We start from the raw sequence: 18,210 nt of genomic DNA on the forward strand, positions 1-18,210 counted from the left end.
TCCCCAGACAGAGGAGGGGCAGCCTATTCCCCACCATGTTCTCCCTCTTTTGCTTTTTCAAATGCAGTCTGTCTGTGTCTGTGTAGACTTTCTGTGATGCCAGCTACCTTGCTCTTGAAGTGCAGGTTGCACAGTTTCCTGTCTGAACCACAAACGCCAGCGGAAGTCCTCGCTGGTGTAAGGGGCTTGGTTAAAGCTATATTAACAATTGTATTCATGCTTATGAATATGTAATCAATATATAAGGAGTGAGATAGTATGAGTCTAAGAAAACAATTGCAAGGCTTGAACCAAAATATTACCGTGTACGGATGATCAAGGTATATATGGGACTGTATATAAACCTACAGCAGTAACAGCCAGAGAGAGATGCCCACAACAGCAAAAACTCAGGACCGAAAGCAGTAGAGCCCTCCCGTAGATCCAAAGGGACACGGGATTCTCATCCTCTAGCGGTTCGATCTCTGAGAAGCTGGAACCTGGCCAGTCTCAGGGTATGTCCACACTACCCGCCAGATCGGTGGGTATGATCGGGGATCAATTTATCGGGGATCAATTTATTGCATCTAGTGTAGACACAATAAAACCAATCCCCAATTGCTCTGCCATCGACTCCGGAACTCTACCATGGCAAGAGGTGGAAGCGGAGTCGACGGGGGAGCGGCAGCAGTTGACTCGTCGCTGTCCTCACGGCCAGGTAAATTTACCTAAGATACGCCAACTTCAGCTACACTATTCGCGTAGCTGAAGTTGCATATCTTAGGTGAACCCCCTCCACCACACACACAGTGTAGACCTAGCCTCAGTCACCTGTGTCTACAGCCTGCCGGTATGCATGGGATGTGTGTGTGTATAATTGCGCAAATAAGGAAAGAAAGCACTAAATCAACCCTCAGTATTGCTTTAGTTTGACCATTGTTTGTGGTTATTTCTTGGCCTGATTCCAGGGAACAGGCAACATTAATCTGCTGAGCAGTTTTTGGTTAAAGTCTGCAGCGTTGGTGGCATGGCCCAGACCCTGAATCTGTGTTGCAGCAGGCTAGCATGTCTGGCTCAACAAGGCAGGGTTCTGGAGTCCCAAGCTGGAATGGAAAACGGGCTCAGAGGTAATTTCAGCATGTCAGGTGACAGTCCCAGGTGCTGAAACTAATACCTGGTAACCCAGAAGCAATCACTATGAATTACTAGTAAAAATAACCCTAAAGCCACCTCGCAACAAAGGCAAATTTACATTTAGGAGCTGGATATTACATATTACATATTCCAATACCATTAATTCATAACTTAACGGCGTTTATACACTTGTATGTACATTGGGAGTCAAATGCATGAATTTCCACAAATCCAGATGAAAATATACCTATACATATTCTGAACAAAAAAGTAGCAGCAATTCTTTCAAAATTATTTGAAGCGCTATATTTTGACGTTTGTCTACTTTTCCTTTATGGAATGGTATTCCTTGTTTTGAATTTTTGTATACATTGGTTACGTTCCACAGCAAATCCTAGTTAAGTAAATTTTGCTACTGTTTAGAATAATTATTTCATGTAAACATATTTGGTATTCTAGATTCCATAATAGAATATGATTATTGTATTCTGAAAGCCAAAATGAATATGACAGCTACAAATGTAGACACTAATCAAAATATTGACTATATTTCACTGAGTGCCAGTCTGAACTCTGGCATGCAGATATGATAAACTTCATTAAAGAAAAAATCAAATTGAAAATATTAAGAAGTATGAATTAATATTAATCAGAGGAAGAAACCTAATATTTTCTTAATATTAAAAATATTTGTATATTTAAAGATCCTTTGGTGAAAGGAGATGATGTAATGGTCTTAAATAGTAGGTAACTCTAGATTAGAATCAGGGAAAGAATGGTCCTGTAGCAAAAGCACATGAGGTCATCTCTCCAGGACCTTAGACAGATTACTTAACCTCTCTATTCCTTAGTTTCCCTCTTGGTAAATTATAGGTTAAATTAAAAGCAGTCAATGCAACCTGAATGTGGTGAGGCTTTGTCTGGCAAGCAAGAAGAAAAGGCACTGTGGCTCCTTTAAGGTTCCCCTATTGCCTCTGGGTTACAAGGAGAAGGCAAAGGGGGCAATTACGTGAGCCACAGGCAACCAGAAGAGGTAGGCTCTGCTGGGACTTACCAGGCAAACGGAGGAAAGGGAAGTTTTTGATAACCTGGTCCCTCCAGCCATAACCCTTCTGTACATTATTCATCCTTTGACAACACAGTGAATATGGTTATGGTTTATGACTTGGGATCGCTGTTAGAAAAATTTGATATTAAGCTGGATTTTTAACTGCTCCTTGTATATTGCTCAGATTGAAACCTTTTGGGCATCTATTTTGATGGTCCATTTTATAATGATGCTCAATCTTGTGCTCAGCATTTGAGAAGTTCAGCACAATGCTGCACTGGAGAGTGGCATGGGAATGTGGTACATAGCACACGGTACACTACTTGAATGGCTTCTTGTCTGCAGGACAGGAAAGTCTGAGGAGCATGCTGGTCACATTCTAGGCTGGGACTGGCAAGCTGGGAATAACACTAGCAGCCAAAAAGACAGCGGGACCCTCCACTAAAATGACCTACCCAGGAATTGAGTAAGATACACAGGCTGGCATACCTAGATTCCCCACAAATAAATTGATGGCACTTTGGGGATTGATCAAAGGGCTAGGTCAGCTAATAAGGTTGTACTCCATGACCTGCAGGTTTATCATCATACTTTTTAATTGTAAATGCTGAGTTGTGGCCGCAGAATAGGTATTTTGTTCTCAACTGCTACTCTGGGAATATTAAAGCCTAACCATTTTATACAAGAGTAAATAAAGAGATAAGGGAGGAATTATGTGGATGGAAACAGTTCTTGAATCACTTCAATGGGATTTATTTTGGAGAGAGGAACGGATGCTAGAGGCAGACTTAAAAATTCATTCAGATGCATCAGCCAGAGAAGAGGGACATAGGATTGGGAGGGTTGCTGCTTTATTTATTTTTTTAAAACCAGGAGAAGTGGTGCTGAGAAACGGCCCACTGAGTGAAGGGATAAGGTATAAGAAGAAACATTTCTGGAATTCTCTCCCATTTGAGTTGCAGTGACTCTTTGGGAAATGAAATTTGCAAACAAAAGTGTGAGTTTCAGGAGTAACAACCTGGCAGTGGTACATAATAGCCAGTCCTGCAGGTAGTCCAGGGTTATGAAGTTGGTGAGGGCGTTTCTCCTGTGGTGTTTAACTTATATGTTTTTCTGCTAAACATGTGCCCAGTATTAATGAATCAGCTATGCCAGTATCATCTCAATTACAGGTGCACTGATTCCAAGACCTGGCACAGGCAGCCAAGAAGGAGGCTGAACAGATGCCCGTAGCTCTTTGGAGTATGACTGCTCTTGGAGTAGTGCTGAGATCAGTAACACCACAAACATTTAGGGCTTATGGTTTGGTTTTTAATACATGTATGCAATTTCAGATGAAGGAGGGTCTGCCTATCAACTGGCCTGTTCCCGAAGACCAGGTAGTTCATAGATGGTATCACTGCTGCACCAAGGAGGCTGGTATCGTCCACCATCTCCAGTCACTTATCAGGCCTTATGTTGTTAGAAGGATGAAAGGTTACCCAGAACCTTGTGGCAGGATCTTAGTAAGGAGATTCCTAGTAAGGAGTTCTCAAGACAAAGGCCGTACCGAAGATCCTCAACATTCTATCACCATTCAGTTGCTTGGGGATTTAGTGAAAGTTATTCACTAAATATGCAAAAGTGGGCAGCAGGTAGCCTGTTAAAGGTTGTATTCCTCATAACATTTTCTGGAGCATATAGGGTCAGTGAAACGGTGACCGGATTAGCAAGAGATACTTTCAAGCATAGATATGGATTTCAGGAACTTATGTGGGGGTGAGCAATTGGTCATCTTGACTTTGAGGATGTTAAAAACAGATCAGGGAGGGGCTAAGTGAATCCTCAGTGCTACAAGAAGGGGGCAACCCAGGGATCGGGGGCTCCAAGGACTTATACAGCTATGATGCTGGTTGAGGATGGACCTCTATTTCTTCATGGAGGTACCATTTGTGATAGTTTTGTAAAGGGTCTTACCATTGCAGGGTTCCCTGCATATGAATTCAGTTCCCACGTGCTCAAGATCGGGGCAGCAATAATGGCAGCCAAGCTCAGACTAAGGGCTTATTGGATACAGGCAATCAGATGATAGTATTCAAATGTATACAAGACATATATGAGGCCCAGATAGACAATCAGAGTCTAGCACTATGAATATTTTTACTATTTTTACTAGCTACCTAATTTCAGGAGCAAGAGAACAAGTTAAGTAAGCTAGAGTGTGTGTCTGCGGATGCAGTATTGTGAACTGGGTGCACATCAGGACATTTGCAGCTGGACCTCAGTGGTGAGGCAATCCTGAGCTGGCCTAAGAGGAGAAGAGGCATGCTTTGGGGCTAGCTGATGCCCCTTATACAGTCTTTGGCAGCAAGGGGACAGCCACTAGATATGATTATTTTTTAACTCAGTGAAAATTATTTGTAAATATGTAAGGCAGTTGACTTGATGTTCAGGACTAAGACGGATTTGGGTAAGATCCAGGACCTTTGTTATAACATATTGGCCGTGGTTATAATTTGGCCAATATGTTATAACAGAAGGTATGGCGAGGCGTCACCAAGCCTCCGCAGGTTGACATGGCCAGAAGGTGTGTAAATCAGGAGATGCCTAAACCTGTACATGAATGGGGAGGGTCCGTAACTACCCATCAGTAAGGCTGTGAGTCTATCATGGAGGTCATGGAAGTCACAGATTCCATGACTTTCCAGGACCTCCAGGACTTTTGCAGCCGGCAAGTGCGACTGAGCCCAGGGCCGCAGGAGCAGCCACAATGCCCCCCCGACCAACAGTGACAGTCCCAGCCCACCCACCCCCCTCCCCGAGCATCAGCAGGCACCCTGAAGAACCCCCACTCCCAGAGCCCCCCCAGAACCAGTGGGCATCCCAGAGTCCCCCATCCATAGCAGCAGCTGTGCCCCCAGAGTCCCACAGAACACCCAAGATTTGGTCAGGGGTATATAGTACAAGTCAGGGATAGATCCCGGGACCATGAATTTTTGTTTATTGCCTGTGACATGTCCATGACTTTTACTAAAATTACCCATGACTAAATCTTACTCATCAGGAAATATTGTATTGGGTACCCAAGTTATTTAGGAATAATGGTGTACACCTGTTTGACCATGGCATGGATATATTTTTTGCCAGTATTAGGGAGGGAATTGTTAGCTATCGGGAAATTGTTAGCTGGTCATAGAGCTGACGCCTTCTTTGGCAGGTTCCCAGTGCAGATTCTCATTCCATAGGGGATCCAGTTCCCTGATAAACCAGAGTCAGAAATGGACTTAAAGGAAGGCATCCCTAAAGAAGCTGGGGAAAGGGAGTTGGCGCTCCTAATATATAGTATAGTACTCAACCCCCCTTAACCGTCATACAAGAGGAGGGTGGCAGGGTTCCAACAAGAAGCAGGAACCAGGTTGAGAATGAGGAAAGATAACAGCAGCCCTCGCATACCAATGGGAATGATAAAGGAAAGAATGGTGACCTGCACTATACAAGTTATCGTTGGGTATTTCTCAGACAAGTCAATAAAGTTTCAGCCTATTCAAACCACACCCCTTGCATCTTCTCTTTCTTCCTGCATAACCAGGAAAATACCTACATATCAGTTAAGACACTGAAGGTTAGTCCTATTTATCCCACTTAAGTAATTTCTCTCTCCTAATGCTGTTTACACTCCTCAGATGCTAGTACATGATTTCAGTATCGAACATGGTCATGTATCCAAACTTGACATAATTGATTTTAATCTTTTCAAGTAAATTAGTCCCTCCAGCCCCTTTATTATTTGTAAAAGTAGCCAAGAGTCCTGTGGCACCTTATAGACTAACAGACGTATAGGAGCATGAACTTTCGTGGGTGAATTATTTGTATGGCTTTTCTGTGAATTCCTCCCAGTTCAATAACATTTTCAAGTACTGAGGTGATCTGAACTTAACAGAATATTCTAGAGATGGTCTGACCAGTACAGAGAGTCTATAATTAACCACTATCATGACAAAAGGCTTATGCAATTGCATTACAAAATAGTATTTGTATTTTTTGCAGCCGTATTACCTGACAAATTCTTATCTCATATGCTTTCCAATGTCACCTGCCACCTATAGGTCTCTCTGGTCACTACTGCTTACCAGTTTTCTACCTCACATTTAAGGTAGGATCCTATCCCAGAGCACTACCCTGCATAGCATGGAATGGCCTTGATAGAACCTGCACTCAGTTCCCTCCTGGTTTTCCCAATAGCTTATCCACAGCCAGTTCTTAAAGTAACACCCTCGCTCCCAGAGCTTAATTTAGTAAGTATACAATACAGTCTCCTTTGGTCCTTCATGGCTATCCTTGAACACCCCCTTATGGCTTCTAATTTAAGCTTGTACGGAACTCAGTTCCTTCCCATAGGTTAAGGGATTCCACAATCCTCCTCCTTGGCTGTGAAGCAGGCAGGTAGGCTTCTCCTGTGGCTCCTCTCGTGGCTATCTGTTCTCTCTTCTCCCTTGGCTCTCTACCCCAGAAGGCCTGATTTTAGCCATATAAACAAAGTCACATTACAAGCAGGTTATTTTCTCCACCTGGAGAGGTAACCTAAGCGTCACAAGTTGGGCTGCATCCCTCACAGGCCCAGTCACCCTGTGACATCCCTATTCCTGGTTATTTTTACTAGCTGTATTAGATTGCATTTTCCTGTTTGAATGTCATTGTTATTTCCCAGCTATACTGCTAATCTTGCATTTTTTTCTCTGTCCTTCCTGCTGTTTTGCATCATCTCCCAATTTAATATTATCTGTGAATTTAATTAATATGTTTATCCCCTCTTTCACATCATTAATGAAAATATTAAATAAGACCAGTCCCAAAACCAATTTCTGCAGCCTGGCATCTCTCTCTCTCATGTTGCTATACTGATTAAAAAGGAAATAAGGAAACAAAGGATAATTATCAAGAGTGATTTACATTATATATTACTTAATACAGATATCCATACACATACTATATGTATGTACATACATACACATGTAAAATATATGCTGGTGCACACAGGCAGGTGTTTAAAGTCTTATTTGCATCCACAATTTTATGTCTGCAATTAACTGAGGGCACAGAACTTCAGAAAGTTTTTCTATTGAATCTATACATCTAATCTGACTGATCGCCTACAAGAGATCTGACATTTCCAGAATTTTTTCTGAAAGAAGATTTTTCACTAAACATGTTTATGGCATACAGTCAAACATGGAAAGCCCACTTTTTACCTTTCAAAGACTTTTTTTCTTATGACCACAAAAAATCTTTTTTTCATTCTACTCAGGTATAGTTATTTTATGATACGTGCAAGCATAATACTGTTGATGCCAACAGCTTTGGTGATAATTAAGTACTGTAGCTACTGTACTTACATTTGTGAGGTGAATGACTCCTTTAGATGTAACAGAGCAGCCCATAAACCCAACATACTGCAGCTCAGGACAGTGTTCAGCAAATGCTTTTACCGAGTGATCGGTCACCTACACAAAGAAATAGAAAGAAAGCAGTTGAAGGTGACACTTATCTACTCAACACAATGAAATCTAGCAAGCTTCTCAGCAACAGTGGTGAATTGTTGGTTCAATAGTTCTCTTTGTCTTGACAGTATGAGCGAGAAAGTATAGTGTGCCTACAGGTCTGCAGATATATATGTATGGGATAAAAAAGAATCATCTCCCCCAGCAAAAGAGAGAGACAGTAACTACTAGATGATGGACAGTGAATTTCAAATTTTACTACTGAATTTATCTGCAGGGGAAAAACAATCCATTCCATCTGTTTTTCACATAACTTTGCACAACATCAAACCAGCAACAAATGAAAATTATTACCAGCTCCTGCAGACTCACACAGTCCCCATTACTGGCTGTACACAAAGTACTTGAACTATGTTATATTTCAAGAAGTTTTTTACTTCATCTTTCAAACAACTTCCACTAAATCTAAGCCATCTAGAATCAATATGGTTTTTTCATCTTAAAATACAATCCTAATTTCTTGTCAATAAGTAAATCTTTAACTAACAGAAGTGAATGTACAGTATTGTACATAGGCTAGCAGTTGTAAATAATGCTTCCCATACCAGAGACTAATATTCCAATATAATCTCTGCTTCTTCCCCTCCTCCTCCTCCACCTCCCATTACAAACCAGGTGTACAGGCTGCGTGTTTTGTTATTCTGGAATATTACTTTTTCTATATCTATATTTATCAATCTATAGCTTTATAATTAAGTCTATATCTGCAATAAAACTTAGTAAAATGTAACATGAACAATGTGCTGCACTAAATTTGATGCTTAAGTAGTCTAATATTAGACTTTCTGCACAAAAATGTTCTCTCATTGGAAGGACAATAGTCTGAACTCCTTTCCTTAAACTGTTAGTCTTCTTAAATTTTCAGCTCCTTTATATTTTTCCATATTACTGTATTTCTCCCAATGGTTTATTAAGGCATGGCTTAAATCAACCAAACCCAATTTTCTCCATCACAGTTGGGAATTCAATTTTACTATCCAGACAAGAGAAAATTTAATATTTTTATAGATTTTCTGTTCTTCACTACAAATACTTATTTCACACTGGCTTTACCTGTTAAGAATCTCACCTTATAACTTTCTTATCTACTTTAAGCAGACGTTGAAAACTCACTATCCATAAGTGCAGTACATTAAAAGCATAATATAAAAACATTTAAAAGAAATGAAGCCACTGGCGTCAACATTCATCTGATGCAATATTAATCTCACCTTCAAATGTAATATGTGGCTGAAGCATATTCAAGATAAGGGTTGTATTAATAAATGCAAAATGGGCATTGTTGCCACTTGTGGGGATTATTTTAGTTTGTGTTGTTTTGTTTTGTATTTTCCCCTAAAGACTTGTTTAAAGCAAAGAATATACAACGTACTATAAACAACTCAAGTCTATGCTTTTATTGTCATGAAACTCCTTCATCATTTTTTCCCTTCTCATTTTCCACTTTCCCAGGCTGAACCAAAAGGATGTTCGTCATATATAAAGTTATATGCTCAGTTAAAGATAGCAAAGGGCACAAAAGCCTGCTGCCTTAAAGTCATAGATAGTTTTGCCATTGGTCTCAATGGGACTAGGACTGGACGCAATGTATATATGCTGAAAAAGTTACAGTGCTACAAAAGCTACCTGATTCTAAGTGCAGTAAAACATATATTTAGATACATCTTGTTTCCCGTCCCTTGAAAGTATGAGGATACTTCATTTTACACTATAATATTTATCTACAATAGTAAAAAGAATGATTACTGTATACAGCATTACAACTTTATGTACAGCTTTACAGTACATGTTTTAATTCTGATACAATAAATTACTTTTCAAATATATTCTAATATGTTCTAAACTTCACTTGTCTCAAGATTTTCTCTTGAAACACTGAGCATTCTGACACTATTTCTAGTCTGTAACATTACTTTAAAGAGAGCTCAGTCCCCCCTGTTTTTCTTTTCACCTTCTTTTGATTGATCTTCTTTTGCAGTACTATTTTGTTATCTCCCATTCACAGGATGTTTTTGCTCTTCATTAACACATGAGCAACATTTCATCATTTAAAACCGTGCATTCAAAACAGTGCTGAACAACAAACAAATCAACTGAAAAATATTCAAGGTTATGAGAATTAAAATCATATATTTAAAATTTATTGTTATAATCACTATAATATGAAAAAAGTTAAAATGAATGTTATCAAGAGCATTTTTTCTTCTCTAATAGTTACTTACAATATTTTTTGAAGGTTAACTTCTGATATGTGAAAATGAATGTTCACTTGGGTAAATTTTCCTTTTCAAGCACAGTATGCATATAATGCTCTTAATACAACTAAATGTTGTGTGCGCACACACACACGTACTCTTTGCTGACAGGCACCTTAGAAAAGAATGCTGCTGGGTCCCCACAGCAAGATGGGACTGATTTTAGGCTTCTTGGATCATGAGACAAATTTAAATTCATGACACTTCTATGTGTAGAAAAGCTGTTATTGACCTTAGAAAATGATAATTCTGGAAGGAAATTCCACATTTTGGAGTAGAAGGAAAAGTAGAACAATGTGGGAAATACAATAGCCTTTTTTTAAGCTTTTAAGGAGCTTGAAAAGTTAAAATAAATTCTGGAGGAGACTGATCAAGACATGCAGGAATGAGCCTAAGACAGACAGTGATGGTGTGAAAAAGCAGCCCCACTTCAGAAGCCCGCCAATGGCAGGCTGTGGCATGACCAGTAAGCCTTCCTCTGTTTCCCCTTTCTTGACAGAGACCCCAGTAACTCCACACCATAGCTTTACACATATAAACAGACTTTCATGTGCTTAATTTATTACCAAAAATCCCACAACCATAGTCCAAAATTCTCCAGTCCAACAGTCCACCAACACCCCACCTCACCATGCTCTGGCTCTTAAGTACAGCTCCAGTGTCCCTCACCGTGCCTGACCCAGGCCCCTCCAGCTGGGGTGTTTCTCTGCCTTGTTTCCTTTCCTGGCATAGTTCCAATTCTTACCTGGAGAAATCAATGGGCTCACTCCTCCATTGTTCCCCTGCCTTCAGCCCTTTCTGGCCCTCCTGCTTCAGCTCTCTGGCTTAGAGAGCCAGCAGGCATCTCCCGCTGATTCGCTCAGCCTTCATCCCTCACCAGCCCTCTCTGCCTGTGGTTCTCTGGCCTGGAGAAGGTTTGTAGCTGACCCTTAGCTGCCTTCTGCTTTCTCCAGCCTGAGGTGGCCCCAGTGCCCAACTAGGGAACTCTCACTGCTCCCTTCTTCAGGAGCATCACCTCCCTGAAGCTCTTAGCCCAGTTCTGCTCTTCTTCTGAGCTCTCTCTATTCTCAGGACTCTCCCATCTCACTCTGGATTTTGAACACACTTCCACTCCCCCTCTCTGGACACTGGGATCTGCACTCCCTCTTCTCTGGGTTCTGGACTTTCATTTATAATTCCCAGAGACAGCCCTACCCTCACTCATACCAAACTATAGCACATCTGGACTGGAACGGGATATCTGGGTCCAATTTCATTTGAGGGGCCATCTACCCTGTTACAGATTTCAGTTAATTTGAGAACTTTGCACACATTCCTTCCAGATCAGGGCAGCAACAAAAGCAGCACTGGAGGGGTTTGGCTCCCCAAGGATCCAGTCACTGGAAATAAGACTGTTATGGGACCTATGTTCACTCTATTGATCGGTTACTGGGGTAGATAAAGAGCATAAGAGGGCTACTAAAAGCCTGGGGACATTTAAAATGGGGAGGGGGGAGAATGATAGCCAATTGGCTACTCTACTCCCCCCTTTACCCAGATAATGGAAGGCAGAGAAATCACCTCCCTCCGCCTCCGCTCCCTCCCCCATGAATATTCCTCCATGTATTGATATTGGAGGAGACACTAGCTCTGGCACTCCCTCCTCCACCTCATCTTGGAGTATGAACATCATTCCTTTTAGTCTGACCTAACATTCCCTCCTCCCTGCTGATATGGGGTGGGGAGTGTATTGGTGGGCAAATAGCGGGTTAGATGGTCAAATATCATATATTTATGATAAGGCTGCACAGTTTCTCACATTAATATAACCTCCACATGCATGTAAAATATTTGACTTGTTTGCAAATAATAAAATTACTAAACTTTACAATGCTTTCCTGCTAATACATGAATGTACTCAACAAAACATATTACACACCAAGAAATCTTTGCACAAAGGATATTTTCCTGGTAAAACAGGTTATTAATTGAGTGAACCTTTTCAATATCCTATATAATTTCACCTAATCAAATATTGTCTCTCACTCCTTTTCTAGAGTATGCAAGTCATGTGTTTTCTGGTCTCATAGAAATTATTTACATTATGCATGAATTGATTAAATTTTAGATAGGGTATTGCTAACATACACAAGTGCTCTTAAATATTGACTTACAAAAACCAGTAGTGCACTGAAACAGTTTAACAACTTTGGACTCAGTTCAATAATAGATAGCCTCCTTGGCTGCCAGTCAGCAGAAATTCCACTAACTGTAGAGGCTAAGGGAAATTATAAAATTTCTTTGGTCAGCACTGTAATCTCCTAGTTAGCATTCCTCACCATACTTGTACCCAGGAGTTCCTGAATTTTTTCAGCCCAAACACTATACATGGAAAACGGATATTTTAATGTTGCAGTGTCCAGTGAGTATGCAACAGATGTCACCAGACATTCTAAACATCAGAAATTCTAACACACGGTTGCTCTCTTCCTTGGCTGTGATAAAAAATAGAAATCGGCTGAGACATGATTAAAGGGACAATGGCTCAATTTTTTAAAGCAATTAACAAGACCATTAAGAACAGACATCTATGGAAAAATGGATATAGTCCTTCAGTGTCTGGCCAGATATTTAGTGTTAGATGTATTTAGGGTGGCTGTTTTGATCTGATATTTTGGGAGGGGGAAGAGATGGATTGGGAAGGTTCTTTTTCAGATAAACAAAAAATATCCTTGTGAACAAATACTTTAGCATTGCATCCAGCCAGAATCATTGATAACGGTATCCCATTCACAAAACCTAACTTGGACATTACTTCTCCTTGCAAAGAGTCAATGTGCCTACAGAAAATTCAATGTTTTCATCTGGAGAGAAGTGTTTCAAAAATTATGAGGGTTATTCAAGTGGAGGTATATGCATCTTAAAAAAAAGAAAAAAAACCTACCTTAACCACAAGACCACACTTCTTGCCTCATTCACTACACACCTTCCAAGTTCTGCAACAAATGAACTCAAGGTCACTACACATCCCTGATTCACCCTGAGAGCAGGTCCATCCTGTGCACTGAATGAGGCAGGGGTTTTGTGGAAAAAATAGTAAATGATCATGTAATTAAAAACCTGTATCAAAATGTATATGCACAAGGAGGTCAAATTAAGATTGCACAGACAAGCTTAATGCTAGCATTTTCTAAACTTTGAGTACTTAACTTTTTATCCTTCATGTTCTTTCATAGTATTTTGTGTTTGCTATTTACATAGAGAGATTTATATAGAAATGGAATATGTATATAGACAGATACATATATATAAGAACACACAACGTACATATATAACAAGTGTAAGATTTCAGTGAGAATGAGAGAGAGAATTATAATATTTTATAGAAGGAGCTAGTAATATATTTGGGTTGCACTTTACATTATAAAAACTTTTTACAGTCTTTTATTTGAGAAGCTTCCCCACTTCTCCACTGCTACAAGATCTTTGATATCTAGAAAAGAGAACGCTCTCAGATTACAGGAGTTCCCTTTTTTTGTCACATGAAATTCCATTCAGTTTTGCTGAGATACAAAGTGTCAAAATTGCCATTTCCTTTCTTTCACAAATGAGCCTCAGGAAAACACTGGCAAGATAATAACAGAACATGAAAATTCTAGGCCAAATCCATGCTGCTGCCAAAGCAGCAGCAGCTGTACTGGGAAAAACTGGGAAATCCCCATCCCTAATCCTTATACCACACTAAATCATACCTGCCTATCTTTGGTGTTTAAAACATCCAATCCTGATGATGAGGCAATATATGAAGGCTGTTTACAGTTGCAGATAATGGAATTTGCTTTCATTTCCTTTAAAAAAGCAACTAAGAAATTACAGAAAGTTTGTGTTAAAAATGTTATTTAGGTTGCAAAATCAAGCACTTGAAAGTTAGGAAATGTCAGATTTAGTGACTGTACAATCTTAATTTTGTGCCTTTGTATGTGTGTATTATGATAATCATTACTTACATGATCACATAATTTGTTTTTAATGAACCCCTGCATCATTCAGTCCACAGTATGGAAGCACAGAGTCAGAATTAAGGTTGCAACCTAAATAACTCTCTTTTCTTTTTCTTTCTTTGCATGTAAATACACACAGTGCACATAGGTTAGTCAGTGCAACTCAAAGCAAATCACCATACACAATATACTACAGTTCTACTAAAAATGCCCTCTTGTCAATAAGGGCACAGAAATTCACAACTAATCACATTACGAAAGTATATTAGTGCTCATTGAGGAATCTGTAATAATTTGATTGCCTGTTCGACCTTCACTGACTTTTGCTCATTCTGGCGTGCTCAATGCTTTGAAATAGTCATATAAGCTGATGAGCAGAGATTTATAAGTTATGCACTAAAGCATTGTGAATGGGAAAGACATTAGCCTGGAACTAATGGCAGATATTTTGCACCTATTAAAATGATCTACGATAAGTTAGGCCTGGCTTAACCATTTTCCTTTAATTTATTGGACTAGTTTCTATTATTGCAGTTCTGCATTATTTTATTCAGATTCAATATTTTGGATATTCTCAATTGAATTCACTAAATATTAGTCTATTTGGTATTCTATTCGAGTTTCAAGTCTGCAAAAAAAAATGAGCTCTGACGCAAAGGTGATAATTCTAAAGAAAAATGAAAAATAACAAGCTACTTAAATTTCAACAAAAACTGAAAATAACTGACTAACAAAGTTAAAGAGAAGCTGAAACAGAAATAATTGGAAATACATAAAAGGATCTAATGTTATAAATAAAGCTTGGATTAAAATAGGAATTGTGTTCCCTAACTTATACATGCATATTACAAATTGATGTTAATGTGCAACATGCAATTCTTATTTTTCCAGTTTGTTCACACACTCTCTCTCTCTCTCTCACACACACACACACACACACACACACACACACACCTTAATTAAATTAAATTCAGCAAAAACACAGAAAGATTTTCAGGGCTCATATATAGGTAACATATAAGCTAGACAGAATTTTTGTTGTTCTTTTAGTTGAATTCAGCTGTATGTTTAAAGAAAGTTAGTGTTTTTAATAGTCACAAATTGACAAATGCAAGGAAATTCAAAATTCAAACTAAAACACTTTTACTTAACTGGTGCACAGGCACTAAACCACACATTACCCAGTATGAACTCAGCTGAGACTCATACATTACTGTACACAATTTCAGATTTAATATCAAGGACCAAATTTTTTAAATGGAACCCAATGCATACAAACAAAATAGGTCCCTGTCAGCTCACCCTGAAATCTTTCCTCCAAAATAGTATGTTGGTGTGCAGCCCCCCTCTAGCTGTGTTCTGTGTCACACAAGGTATGTGCACCCTAGCCTAGCCTGCACTGTATGGGGGCACTAGGACCCAGGTGGTGCTTCCCCCATCCTTATGCCTACCATGTGGGCTTGGGGGAAAGTAGCAAAGTAGAGCTGGATTCCTGTGGATGGAGAGTGTACTTTGTTATGCAGGACAGTGAGTTAGCCCACTGGCTTACAGGAACTATAATGTCCCCAAATCCAGTGGCTCTATCCACGCCTGCAGAGGGAGACTGTATTTGTCCCTTTAGCTATACTATGTGAGTATATACTAAGGGCTATTTTTTTAAGGATCACTTGCAAAGAAAAAATTGTTTGAGCCCTTTTCTGCTTCTTGACAATGGATAAAGGGGGATACTTCTTATCTTCAGTGGGAACAGGATTGGCCACTCGTGTGCATGCATGTGCATCCACCCATTGACCCTCACTGGTTGACTGAAATGTCATAATTTTCTAAAAGAAAGTACAAGAGTACGCTTTTCATAGAAATTTGAACTGGAAAAAAAACCTATTCTGTCATCTCAATAACCACTTGTTAGCATGACTATCCCCTTACAGTATTCTTTCCAGTGCTTTTTTTGCCTCTTATTAGGAAGGCTATTCTACAAACCAAGAGAAATCACTGTTAGAAACCTTTTTTCTGATAATTAGTCTAACATTTTCCTTTTCTTTTTCTTCGTACACTTATAAAAAGGTTATATAAGCTACCGTTAAAACCAAACCATAACATTTAGGAAACATACTTTGTGTGTAATTACTTTTTTTCTTTCTTTTTTTTTTTTTTTTTTAAAAGGAAATTAAAGCAAATTCCATATCTGCAACTGAATCAGCCCTCATATCATGCATCATCATCAGGACTGGAGGCCTAAATTTTCACCATTGCACTGCAGACCGTTATCACTTGAGCTACAAAGGTGCCTTTGAGGGGGGAACTCAGAAGGTTGCAGAACCCAATGTATTCCAGCCTGGCCAGTCTGCCTCTTTCTCGGTTCTCTTCTAACCTGGATATATAAGTATATGAAGAATTTCTGTCTATCCTTGGTGTATAAACCTTTCAAGTACCTGTGAATTTATTTCCTGTGTAGTCATCATATATTTTAATCTTAAATAAAACCTACCATCCACTTAAGTATTTCCGTATCTCTTTCCTAAAATGCCTCCAATTTGTCTATCTTTCTGATAATGAAGAGCCCAGGAGGCATCTCAATATCACAGAGGCAGTCATACCAGAATAATAAGAGAGTGGGATTATCATAGTCCTGTCCTATGACATGATACTTCTGCATCCCCAGCTGCATGGCTGTTTTTAGTTCTAGAATATTTAATCCAGTGTAAAGACACACTCCCAAAATGAATCTAATTTTAAGATAAGAAATCACTCTTTTCTAAGAATTGCCAACACACTGGTGTCTGGGATACCAAAGTTATCTTCTTGCAGTTTCCTTTTATCTTGAAGTTTTAAGTCCACCCACAAGTTTGTGTAATTGATACTTATTACACAAATTCAGATTACCAGTGGCTCCTTACCCTCTTCTCTAAACTCTGGACCAGTGGTTCTCAACCAGGCATGTGTGTACACAGAGGTCTTCCAGGGGATACATCAATTCAAGCATGTCGCAAGGTGAGTTTAGGGGTATTGCACGTGCAGGGCTGGCATTAGGGGGAGGCAAGCAGGGCAACTGTCTGGGGCCCCACACCAAAAGGGGCCCCTGCGAAGCAAAGTTACATGCTTCGGCACCGGGCAGCAAAGCTCGGCTTCAGCCCTCTCATTCAGGGCTCTGGCATCAGACAAGACACAAGTGAAAAATTGGCTCAAGTACAATATTTATATTCCAATCCGTTTATTTTATAATTATATGGTAAAAATGAGAAAGTAAGACATTTTTCAGTAATAGTGTGCTGCGACACTTCTGTATTTCTGTGTCTGATTTTGTAAGCAAGTAGTTTTTCAGTGAGGTGAAACCTGGAGTACACAAGACAAATCAGACTCCTGAAAGTGATACAGTAGTCTGGAAAGGTTGCGAACCACTGCTCTAGACCATATTTCTTTCCAAATATTTCAATGGCTTCCACTAATCTATTCATTAAGAAAAAGAAGAATTAGTATAAATTAATATTTTAGGATTATAGATTGAAATAATATAATTTATCATGACTTGTACAAATACCTTTCAGTATACTAACTTCAGCCATGCTACTGCTGTTAATCTTCAAATGTTATTAGCAACTTCTGAAAATTATTTATTAATTATTAATTAAAATTAAAGTCCTTAATGCTAAAGACTTTACTGTTATAACATTCGCATCAGCCAAATAATAGTTAGTCAAATGGTAACTGATGATAATGACAAGTGCTACCAATGATTTTGGCTACCATTCAGGCAATGACATGGTTGGATTTGGTAAAACTACTTCAAGCATATCACAAAAGCTATACACACACCCATTTTTTAAATTTTATATTTAAAATCATATATAACTACAACAAATCTAAGGATATAAAACTAAAACAATGAAAATCCACACAATTGTTCTTACAGAATTCACTACTGTGAACTTTAGAATAAATACATTTACACAATCTATAAATATGCCAGAGGAGAAATTTTTGGGAAATGGTTTTACCAGCTTTTATTACAAAGGGGAGTAGGGCTGCTTTATAACATATAAAAAATGAAAATGTTTAGTTATGACAACTACTTGCATGTTATAAGGCAAGAGGTAAGAAAATTGTTCCTATTTCTGTGTACCCTTCTTACGAATAGAGACAAAAGCAGGAATACTATTGTAAATGGAGTTTACTATAAATGTACTACTAAAAATGAGTTCAGAAACAAAATTTGGTTACCACATTGCTAAAGCATGTCAAATTACAAAAGCATAATTAAAGATGAGACTTACTCTGCC

At 39.0% G+C, this 18,210-nt stretch overlaps 1 protein-coding gene across 4 annotated transcripts in view; it reads right to left on the reverse strand.

The window, feature by feature from the left end:
* Nucleotides 1-18,210, reverse strand: part of FBXL17 (F-box and leucine rich repeat protein 17) — a 468,601-nt gene that overhangs the window by 322,184 nt on the left and 128,207 nt on the right. For 3 of the 4 annotated variants that reach the window (XM_045021619.1, XM_045021621.1, XM_045021622.1), the window contains exon 5: nt 7,534-7,641. The exons of the other annotated variant lie outside the window; for it this stretch is intronic. In XM_045021619.1, coding sequence (XP_044877554.1) covers nt 7,534-7,641 — 108 coding nt within the window. The remainder of the gene's footprint in view (nt 1-7,533; nt 7,642-18,210) is intronic. 4 annotated transcript variants of the gene reach the window in all.

This window comes from Mauremys mutica, chromosome 6, assembly GCF_020497125.1.
Source record: "Mauremys mutica isolate MM-2020 ecotype Southern chromosome 6, ASM2049712v1, whole genome shotgun sequence".
Taxonomy (NCBI): domain Eukaryota; kingdom Metazoa; phylum Chordata; order Testudines; family Geoemydidae; genus Mauremys; species Mauremys mutica.